The sequence below is a fragment of the Hirundo rustica genome, chromosome 1 (genome assembly GCF_015227805.2).
Source record: "Hirundo rustica isolate bHirRus1 chromosome 1, bHirRus1.pri.v3, whole genome shotgun sequence".
Lineage (NCBI taxonomy): Eukaryota > Metazoa > Chordata > Aves > Passeriformes > Hirundinidae > Hirundo > Hirundo rustica.
This window is the reverse complement of record NC_053450.1, coordinates 114,909,686-114,921,590: the sequence shown is the minus strand read 5'-3', so window position 1 is coordinate 114,921,590 and position 11,905 is coordinate 114,909,686. Positions and strand designations below refer to the sequence as shown.

Sequence of the window (11,905 nt, the reverse complement as noted above, 5' to 3'; positions counted from 1 at the left end):
TAAATGTCTTTCTGCACAGGCAATTTAGCTTCTGCATTTGGAAGCAGGAGTAGGATAAATCATTACATGTTTTCACCCAAAATGTTTATTAAAGATGATGTGGGCTTAGCACACAGCTAAACCACATCCTGAAGCAGGGTTAAGCTTCACATTCTAAAGCTGAAGTGCTATTTATCTGGAGTGCTTAGAGGTACCTTCTATGTTTGTATATGCAGTTTTAGATTGACAAATGACAAAGATGGCCTGCATCCATAAGGGTGTCATTTACTTCACTTTTTATTAAAATCACCAGCTACAAAATAGACATTTTGTACATAGTACTGCTACATAAGCAACTATGAGAAAATTACATTAGTCCTGAAATGAAACCATTATATTGTGCACCTGGGACATGGTAAGGGGTCAGAAACAATGGAAAATATATGGAGACTGGATAAGGTACTCACATCACACTGGAAGGTTAACCTATGGCTTCAAAGAAATAAGTGCACTTTTGATCAGAGACTTATTTTCTGCAACTATGAAAAAAGATCCAGTTTACTCTCACTTAAAAATACTATATCCACTACTGCTACAGAAAGGAACTATGTTACTTCCATCTGACATGTGCCGTAAGTGTCACAGCCTCTGTCTAGATGCAGAGGATCACACTAAGAACATGAAGCGAAACAAGACAGTATTACTTTTTTGATCATGGTGGTGTCACAAAACACTACAGACCAAATTCTTAGGTGATAAAAGGTGTCATAACATCTCCATGAATCAAAAAATCAAGTACTCACCAAGAATCTGGACCATAAACAAAACAAAACAAAACATAAATAAAACACCCTGACACGGTCTTTCCCTTCAAGGTCAGTAAAAGAGGAGGAGGGGTAATGGTCCTGTCTAAGTCAAGAAGAAAGAGCAAAGTTGTCCTCTTCATGCAGCATTCCTTGCGCACTCTGCACTGCACCCTGAATGACTAGGCCCTGAATTTAGGCTTTCCAAGCTCAGGATAACTGGTATAGCCAGATATAATCATTCAATAAATGATGAAGTGATTTGTGGGCATTGAAGAGCAAAATCCAGGGACTGCATTGTGATATTCATTTTATTATTATCAGCATGGGTTTTGCTTAAAACTCATGCTGTGGGTTTTTGCAGTGGATCACTGTTACAGCACAAGTATACCCACTTCCAGGACACTGTTAAAGGCACCTGTCAAGGGCTGCAGGTGACCCTTGCTCTTTAACTACTGCTCTGACAGTGTGACCTCCTTGGTTATCATGACCTTGTTAAGCTTTGCACACCATTATCCTAGAGACTGGAAGTAGGGATTTCCTGCCACGTTGGATCCTAGTACAATGTAGGAAGTGAAAATGGAAGCTTTGTGTTTAAAAACAGCTTTCAGGAGGACAGAAAACATTACAGCAGAAAGGTTCATACTGGTTAGTGCTACCTCAATTACAGAATAAGGAACAAACAGCAAAACATTAACGTTGAGTAGATGTTGATTACAAGGTGGAAGACATGGCTATTTCCATTAGTTTACTGCAACAACTTCATCAAAAGAAATACATTTCTATCTTTATAAAATGCATAATTTTTCTGGAATAAAAATCAGTTGAAAAATATAGTCTAATTCTTAACACAGAAACAAAGTGCAGAACTTAATTTTGAAACTTAACATTGACCAAAAAAGTTCAAACTTTTCATTTCCTAAAATCACAGGAAGACCTTCTCTGATCACCACTACTGTAATTTCAGAGTAAAATTACAAATTATACACTGAGAACATAAAATCGAGTCACCTCAAATCTGTAGGAAAATACAAACAAACAATGATAAATAAGCAATTTTGCTATATTATTAATATAAAGTCACCATGCATAAAAAATAGGTAACTTCTGGGTAAATATATATTTTTCTCTGTTAAAATTTTAAAGTGCATCTAAAAGCTTCTAAATAAATCTTTACACTTTAAAAATAGATGAAGGTGAACAGCAATTCAGAAATGATAGGTAACTCCTGTTAATAAATAAGTAAGAAGTTATAAATGTTATTCCAGTATTTTCACTTCTCCTAAAGTGGTGATATTTTGGGTGGGCAACACTGGCAAACACTGACTGGACCAAATGACTGTGTTTCATAGAATCACACAATCCTGTGGGTTGGAAGGGACATTAAAAGGGCAGCTGTTCAACCTTCTCCCAGCAGGGTCTATACTGATTACTCAGGGCTTTGTGCAGGAGGTTCCTGCAAACCTCCCACTGTGATGACTGCACGAAGCCTCATTGTACTGTCTGCCTGTGCTCACAGCAGAAAACCTGGGCAAATCCACATAGTTTGGTGGCCTTGAGGAGCTCATTTCACATGCATTCACAATTTCCAGTCGTATCATGTTAATTACCAAGCTAAAATATTGACAGAGTAGATAAGAGAATTAACTAGCATATTAAGGCTCACTGACAAATTCACCCATAACAGCAACTTCAGAGGAATCTTGCCTGCATGCCTAAGTGACAAGTTTGAGCTACACTGTGCACAGGTACCCAGCAAATAGCTGCCTTTCCTGGGACATAGGCACCATTTTCAGAAGTGCTCCCTTCTTGAGGAAACACTTCCCAAAATGGCAGCAATAGTGCTGGAAGTACCAGCCTGCCCCCCAGCCCCCATCAGCAAATACTTTCCTGTGAAGGGGTGTTCTACCTGCAAAGTTCTCAACACTAATCTGTAAAATGACAGTTTCCAAACTATATATCAAGCTTTTTACTACCTTTCACAAAACAGCACCAGAATGCTGCTGCCACTCTCTCTCCATAAATATCGCAGATGAGCAGCACCTGATGCTGTGGAGCTACAGCTACAAGTCCTTAGCAAGAAGCTCGATTTCATCCAGCAGGAAGTCCATGTCCTCTCGGCTGACTTGTGGGCTGATAACCACCTGGCGGAAGAAGTTGACTTTGCCCCAGTGAGGCTGGTACCCAAGCATCATGCTGCCCTTCTTCATCATCCTCTCCTTAATTACAGGAGCAACCTGAAAGTATAGACCAAAAGGAAAAAAAAAAGGTTTGATGTCACACTCAGAAATATAGCAAGTTTGGGGAGGAAGTGTATTTTGTGACTTAAAAAGTTTTTCTGAACTGTCTGAGTTTTGCACTCCTCGCCTGTCTTCCCCACTGCCTGCCCCAAGGAAAGCCAAGCTCAGACCCGCAGGTTTAAAGCACTGAGACCTTTGTGTTCTGTAGTTCCTGAAAGAAATGGAGCAAGATCTAAACCCCGGTGTTTGAGGAATTCATCAGTGACATGGAAAAGGCTGGGTTAAGGTCCCTAGTCCTCCTGCTTTAGATCAAAGGTTTGAACTCAGGAAGAACATCAGCTGCAGCTGGTTAAAGGCAGGGCTTGTCTCCTTGTGCTAACTAGGCTAAGCATAACTTCTTGCCCTTGCTGACCCTTCTCCACCACATCTGCAAAGCAGCTGTCCCTAGAGGACATTCTGCATGAACCCCTGTGAGACTCAAGTTGCAAAAGAAGTCAGTGTGATGCAATATTAAAGGACAAGGCCTGATCCTGGCGCTTAACATTTCGTCTTGTAGATTTAAGACATGAGCAGCTTTTGGCTACACCAGTCTTGTGTTGCATGGGATGAAATCTCATAGCTGTCTTACTGCAGAAAATCACTCACTCACCATGAGTGAGACTGGCAGAGTCAGGTCCTTATAGCAGAGCATTTGATCTCATCCCAGCACGGTTCTTAATTTTGCCCAATTCATCTCGTGCATAGCTTAAAGCATGTGAGTAGTTCTGCATTGTCATGCTTGAAATAGATCATAAGTTTAAATGCATTGCTGGACTATTCCTTGGAAGGCAGAAATAAGTATTTTGACAGGAGTATTTTTTAAAAGGTCTTGCATGTTAATATATTAGTAATAACACCAAGGTATTTCAGAAGAGTGTGTTCCTCTCCTTCTCTTTGTGATGGTTTGACTTTGAACAAAGAAAATAGGTGTGTGACCTAACCTTGGTTTCTGCATTAATTTCAGCTCTAAAACTTTCTGCCTGGTTTTCCAGGGGAAAAAAAAAAAAAAAAAAAAAAAAAAGCCAAACTTACCTAATAGATTTATTTATACATGACATATTTCAGTAGTCTTTTTTGCTTAGATAGAAACAGACAAGGTTCTCAACGCTAACAGCCTAGTTTTACTGTGCTTCTTTAGTGGCCAAGTCCCCTGAGAATGGGTCACAGCAGCCGAGGAGCAGCTGCCATTTCCTCAGAACAACAACCCAACAGCACAGACTTGAACTGCAACTAGTTACTTCCAAATGTATTCATCTAGTTTACTTGTGGGAGTAGCATGCAAATTAATAACAAATTTGATTTATTTCTTGAAAATTAAAATAAAATCCTCTCCATTTCAGACCAAACACCCCAAACTGCACCCACACCAGCTGTGTCCTGACATTACCTTGACACTCTGACACTGTGCCCCAGAGGTGTTGTGCTGGGCACCGTGTACATACAGAAAAGAAAACATTCCTCCACCTCTGTCCTTGACAAAGCCCCCAAGTGACTTCAGCTCATGGAAGTGCAAGGGGAGAAGTGAATTCTTCTTAATACACTTTCTCAGGCTCTTTAAGATTCAAATCGCTATGGCAGCTTTTAGTCCCTATGGCAGCTTTTAGCTTTTATTGATGTTCCATCACAGTTATTTCATCTTTTGTATCACACTATTGATTCTCTTCATCCCAACACCTGGCGCTCCATAATCCATCATCCCAAAATGTGCAGTAGCACAAACAGAGGCCATGAAAGCAAAAACATTTACAGCTTCAGTAATCTGAGGACTATAAATAGACTGCATTTCAGTAGCTCTTCTCTCGTGGAAAGGAAAGGTAGAAAAACCTCACTTTCATGATCTCATTTATTATCTCATTCATCCTCCAAGCTAATGAAGCTGTCCTCTTAATCCAAAGTGTGTTCATCCCTTTTTGAAAGCAAAAGAAACTCTTCCTACACAAATAAAACAAAACAAAATACTGATTTATAAGTTTTTAACGGGGTTAGTTTTGGAAAGGCTTTCCATCACATATTTTGCATGTTCTTTTTGCTACAGCGGTGCAGTCAATGTAACAAAACTGTCAAGGATCCTATCCACAGAAAATAGTAAGGAACAGAATCCATGTTCAAATGCTTAAGGACATGTCTCACAAAAGAACCGTTAAATGATACCTGCATGCTGAGGCGTGGACTTGAGTGGCACAGGGTATGACTGCTAACAGAAGGGGAAGGCAGCTACCACTTTGCAGCAAAAAACTTAGACCTATAGGAAACTAATTGCCTAGTGAGGAGTTCAATGAGTTTAATTCTCACTGAAGTCAATGAGAAATCAGGATGCTCAAATATCAGAAAGAGCTGCACAGTCCCATTCAGGATAGGCTCCTTGGAAAGCAATTTAGTGAGAGTGAGATTGCTTCACCAGTCCAATTATTTTCCTACGGAACTTAGTTCAAATTGTAAATCTAATTCTTTATGTGGCCCATCCATGGAGCAGTCTCAGAATTTTAAGTGTAGTATAACATAAACCTGAAGGTGTCTTCTCTCCTTTGCTCCCTTCACCTCTTCCTTCCCACTGCTGGCCTCCCGTGCTAATCCACCCAGGAGATTTGTTTCAAACACTCACTACAGCAGCATAAAAGCTATCAGACAGGTTCTTCTTCCACCTAGGAATGTGGGGAGGAGGTGTCACACCAGAGTTTCCCACATTGCCCTGTGCAGCAAGAGCCCAGGGAGCTTTTCCTGAGGATTGATGGGTGCATCACAGTCTGCCTGTGCAGAACTACACAGCAGCTGCAACAGCTCATGCTTCCCTTACTACTGATAGCAGAGCTTTTAAAAATAGACCAAAGATGGCAGAGTAGTTTAGCTCCTTCTCTACCTACTTGAGTGACAGGGTAATCTCTTTTCCCACTCACAGCCAGCACTCAGCTGCCCTACCAACAATAAAAAGTTTTAGCCTTAAACTTTAAGCTGCTTCTATTAAGAGTCCAGACCACAGCTGATCCTCATACATATTTACATGGAAGATGCCAATGCTTCTTCCCAGCACATAGACACACAGAGCAGTATAAGTAGCTGGGATCAGCTTAGACACTACAGCTGAAGTATCTAGTGCACCAGGGGAATCAGAAGAGCAACATATCTCCTTCTCTATATCTCAAGTACCCTTGAGAAAAGTGATTGTGTTCAGTCACACCACAGGGCAACATTTACCTTTAAACCACTGTGTCCTATTAATTGACTCATCAATGACATTCAATCCAAATTTCTCCAACACTTCAAGAATCTTCATCAGGCTCAAGTTATAACAGCATAACACACTTCAGCAACCACCATTACAGACTGACTCAACAAAAGGATTGAGCACATTCACAACAGGAGAATCCCATACCCAGTGTCTCCAAGAGTTAGTTCCCAAATTTGGACAATAAAAATCGATTCAGAGCACTTGATGAAACCCGTATTTGAGTAAATTTCTTCTTCCAAATACCAAGGCCTCCATAACCATTCTCACCTTGGTCAAGCTATGCAAGCCTTGTTCTTAGGCCACGAACAACCTCCTAGCACATGGGATTGCTGTGCAAAGGGAAACCTTCAGAGCAGCTCTGTTAAACAGGTAATGTTCTTACTCCATCAGTCATGGCATGGTATCATACTTTGGAATTCATTAGCTGCCTTTTGGTAAACATTATAGATATTTTTCAGAATAACTGGTTTGTAAATTTTATTCTAATAACAAAACAAAAAAGAAAAATTGCAATAAGATAAAAAATGCTTAATTTGTTCAAAGCACATAATCTCATTGACTTCTAAAATGCATATCCCATTATCACCGGTTTGTAGCTCAAGTTGTACACTTAGTGCAAAATAGCAGATACCTTCTAATCCAAAAGAACAGAACAGAGTAATCTGGCTCCTTTGTTCATACGAGGTAAATGCATTGAGTCCCCAGCCCCATCCACACTGGCACAGCTGGGTATGGATAGTCAAATCAGTTGTCCTAAAGAGAAGCAGAATTTCCCCAAACAATATGCTGTCTTGTTCTTTTTTTCTGAAACTAAGGAATCGACACCTACTGGTATTAATTGATCCCTTACTTTTCTGCGCTAATGTTGTCCCCGACAATTGCAATTAACAGATATGCTGAGAGTACAAGAAAGCTCAGGCTGGAAAACTGCAGACTGGCTTGCTGATAATGGAAGACCAGGTCAACCTTGATTATAAATTTCTTTCTCTAGTACCCTCCTTTAGTCTGTGACTGATCTCATTTTAGACCTAACTTAGTATTTTCAAACTGTCGCAACACAAATTATATTCCCTCACACTGTACCTTTGCAACCTGGATGCCACCTGTACTGCCCTCATTCTCACAGGCTCCAGGCAGATTTCTGTAGTCATGCCTGATGTTACATATCACAACAATTTTTCCAAACTGTAGGCTAAAGTCTATAAGCTTTAAATGCAACATTATGTTATTTTTTTTTATTTAAACACTAAGGCAAAAGGAGTGAGTTGCAAAATTGCTAACAGTGCTGGGTAAAAATATTCTGCTAAGCAATGAGTTTATGAGAATATATTGCTGCAGGCGGGAGAAAAATGTGAATTTGAAAAATAGCCTAAGATATCATCAGCCAGAAAAATAAAGAAAACAGAAAATACTAAACTTTTTCTAAACGTTGGAAACAAACATATTTGGAGTATTTGTTTCAAAATACTGTTTTCAATTAAAACTTAAATTCAACTGGAAATTGACCCATTTTTATTAAAGCCTGTAGAAAAGGACAAAGGATAAAATTGACACTATACAAATTGCTTCATTTTAGCTTGCCTGAAAACAACTTTCTGGTCAACTAAAACCAAAAATTTCCTCCAGTTTCTCAATTCAATGTCCAAGAAAAAAAAAAAAAAAAATCATTATTTGTGCAACCATTAGTATGGGATCAAAAGTGCTGACACTGCTGAAATAAAACATCTGTAGAATTTTTGTCCCTCAGAAAAGATAGAAAGTATGAGAAAACTCATGGGTCTGCCCATTCTGTCGGCAACACATCTGTACATCCCACGTGAACAGCTTTGAGCAGTGCGGATGAGTCTAAATGTGCTAACCCAGCAAGTACTACAAAGAGAGAATGCCTACAAAAACTAGTGTTAATATTGGCAACTGCTATAAGAAACATTTTTCCAAATCTTTTGAACAGTTCCCAGGTGGCTGAGCATCTCTGCAACATAAAGCTGAAGAGTTATTCCAGTTGCTGGCAGCAGTAACTCCCAGTCACAGGATCCCATTCTGCTTCTGATATTAATTTCCAAATTGCGATGGACTTCAATGGAAGCAGAATGCAATATTCTAAATTTCCTGCTTAAGCCTCTGCTTCAGGTGGCAGTTTGCAAACAGCCTCCAGCTTTTACTACAGAAAGCCACATTTGCAGTAAATCAATAACCTTTCTAGGGATCCATAAAAGCAGGCGAGACAGCATTGGAAGAACAGGAGAATATTAGCAGTTCAAACTATTTCTCTTCCTCAAATACATCCTTGATTAAATTTTCCAAGGTACAGAATACCACATGAGGAACTGGCTGATGATTCGTAGCTAAAAGACAAAAAAGCTGCCCTTTTAACAAAATGGGAAGATCACATTCTCACGATTTCACAGATATGGGAAAATGCATTTTGTGTCCTTGTCTGAATTGTCCTTTGCAATGGAAGACAAGTTTATACAGAACAGCCCCCATCATCTGACCACAAAAATCTATTTTGTCTCTCCCAGAAGGGGCAAATTTTCATTTGGAAGTTCATGATTTTCACTTGAAAGGCAATTATTGGTTGTTCAAAGTCTGATTAGTTATTCTTCCTGCTAGAAGTGACCACTTTGAATTCATGCATATTTAACAAAACAACTATTGAACAGCAATTGCTACCAAAAAAAAAAAAAAAAAAAAAAAAAAAAAAAAAAAAAAAAAAAGTCAATAAACCCCCAATTTATGAAGTATTTGGACACAATCTTAAATTTTTACATAATGATGTAATAATTTCAGGGGGTTCTCACAATAGAGTTTCTTATCTTGCGTAAATGATAGAACAGTGCTGGATACAGACTCCACAAATAGGATTGGTCCCAAACCCTGCCAGAGGCTATTTGGACAAAATCACTGCATCTCTTTTGGGTAACATGCTTCTTTTTCCCTTTATAACCCTTCAGAACAGTGAGGTCTTTATGTGTTCATACATTGGTGAGGGTTGGTCTCTTCTCTCAAGTAACAAGCAATAGGACAAGAGGAAATAGCCTCAAGTTTTACTGAAGGAGGTTAAGATGGGATATACTGGAAAATTTCTTCACTGAAAGGGCTGCCAGGCACTGGAGGAGTCTGCCCAGGGGAATGGTTGAATCACTATCCCTGAGTATATTCAAAGGCCATGTCGATGGTTTAGTGATGGACTTGGAAGTGTTGGGTTAATGGTTGAACTCAATGACCTAAAAGGTCTTTTCCAACCTAAATGATTCCATGATTCTATGACTCTATTATCCAACCCACGACACCCTGGTACAAGTGGGCAGAGCATCCACAAGGTATGACGCATGTATTTTATAACTTCTGTGTGAAGTAGGTCTCACAAACACCTGCCACAACATGCTTGCTGCATTTCCCAGTGTGGCTGAAGAAGATAAGGTTGATTTTAATTATACCAGTCAGTATCAAGTAAGAACAGTAGCTGACATCTTAATATCCATCACTGCATGTAATGCAAATGAATGAAACACTTTCCTTTGTTGGCTGTAATCACAAAACTAGCTAAATACTATAAATATTTGGAAGTAATAGTGCTTTCATCATATTTTAACACCGAGAAAGTATATTCCCCACTGTTAAATATCTTTTCTTGCCTTTTGCTGCAACATTGGTTCCTGGCTTTAAAACAGGATTTTCCCCTCTTGGTGATAATTAAAAACAAACTCAGAGCATTTGTCAGCTGTCACAGCAACCAGGACAATCGAAATACCAAATATTTGCACACCCAATCACAGCTTTGTTCCTGTAGCCAAGGCTCTCTGTAAAACCCAAACATGTTTTTCTTTTGTCTAGAATTTGTTCTGGGCCCACATCCCTAAACCACTAATAAATTACTGCCTTACACTATTGCGCCAGTGTTCCCCTTGTGCCACACCACGCAACTAAAGCAGAAATAAGTGTATTTGTCAAAATAGCAGTAACCACTTCCACGTTCTTTGAGCAACTAACATATCAAAAGAAGAACAGATGTTGCTGTATTTTTTTCCCAGTACCAACATTCCCTGTGCACCTTCAACTCATTCTCAGGGCTGCGCAATATGTCCACACTACCACATATTGCACATCATCTTCCCATCCACTGCTTTTTGCTAGAGGACATGTTATGAATCCCACAAATCCCTGAAAGTTACCTGAATAATAGGAGATGGTGGGCTGGCTTCAGATTTTGATTGTCATCAATGACTTCTTTAGGCTGGTCATTTATGCAAGAGAAAATAGCCTTCAGACAAAGGCTTTCACACTAATGGCATTGGCCTCTGAAAAGGAGGAACCAGGAAAAACAGCCTCCAGAACAGAATCAGCACTTGAACAAGTTTGTGTGCATTTTTACTTAGAGCTAAAAAGCACATTGGTGAACAACATAGTTTTCCAGGTGCACAGTCACATGTCTGTTTCTGTCAGACCACACGTGGTTTTTCAAGACCATTCACGTGGAATTCTTATTATTTTTCTGTCATTTCTGTGTTGCTTTACCAAGATCTTATGAACAAGCCATGTAGAAAGTTCAGGCATTAAGAAAACTCCAGAGGCTAACACACAACACTATGATTCCAGTGTTCTGATTTGTTCAAAAGAGTTGAGCACTACTGGTTTTACAAAAGTAATTTTAAAAGCTTTTGCAGCATACACAAGGCTCTTCTGTGCACAATTTTATTAAGTTCCCATTTTAGTGACTAGGATTTCCAGTCTTTCAACCCTACTAAATCTTCCCTTCTCCATCCAGGATGAAAGGTAGCATGTCATCTTAAAAGCAAGAGTAACAAAAATTTCTCTCCTTTTTGGTTTGCACGCACAGGGCTGTGATTCCATTCTACTCCATTGAGGGAATAAAGAAATTACAGTGCACCATGAATGTCTGGGGCTGGGAGGAACACTTTACAACAGGAGATGGTTGCATTATGTGGTGACACAAGTTCAAAACTCAACATGCTCCTAGTGTAGAAAAAGCAATGTCACTTCAGAAACTCGGAAATATTCCCCACTGCTAAGATCTTATTTACTATTTGCACAAGTCAGGTTCTGTTACAAGATATCAGCACCTTCTCTATTTGCATTATATTAAGAACTACAGAGCAACACATATTCTTTAACCAGATCTAAAGAAAAATAGGTATTTCAACAAAACTAGGCAACTTTCATGCCTTGTTTTTTCTTCTTAAAGTCATCATACTGGCTCTCTCAGAGGCTGCATACAATTCCTTGGGGAGCATGAGGAGATGGTGTCTACCATGACCCAAAATGCTAGCACAAAAGCAATGCAGTTGTCTAATTTGATTACCCAATTTAACAAAGTAAATTAATCTCATCTGCCCCTCCATACAGTGAAATATAAGACCAATAATTGTCAGTTTTCAAAATAGTTTTTCTACCTGAGACTCCTTTTTGTAAAGCCTGATATGGCTATGAAACAAAGGCCTCCAAGCCCTATCAAAGTCAACACAACATTTTCCCATGTACAGCTTTCCCCCAGAGAGAATGTTCATTCCAGCTCAGCCTTGCTCCTCTCTTCATTCCCAGTGAGGTGTTTTATCTTTTTTTTATTCCCAGCCTAAATCCAACATATGTTACAAACC

General features: G+C 39.3%; 1 protein-coding gene across 1 annotated transcript in view; it reads right to left on the bottom strand.

Moving 5' to 3' along the window:
- Positions 1-257: 257 nt before the first annotated feature.
- The window catches only part of GADL1 (glutamate decarboxylase like 1), an 82,842-nt gene continuing 71,194 nt past the window's right edge, over positions 258-11,905 (bottom strand). The window contains exon 15 of the mRNA XM_040083078.2: positions 258-3,019. Within this exon, the coding sequence (XP_039939012.1) occupies positions 2,846-3,019 (174 nt within the window). The 3' untranslated portion in view covers positions 258-2,845. The remainder of the gene's footprint in view (positions 3,020-11,905) is intronic.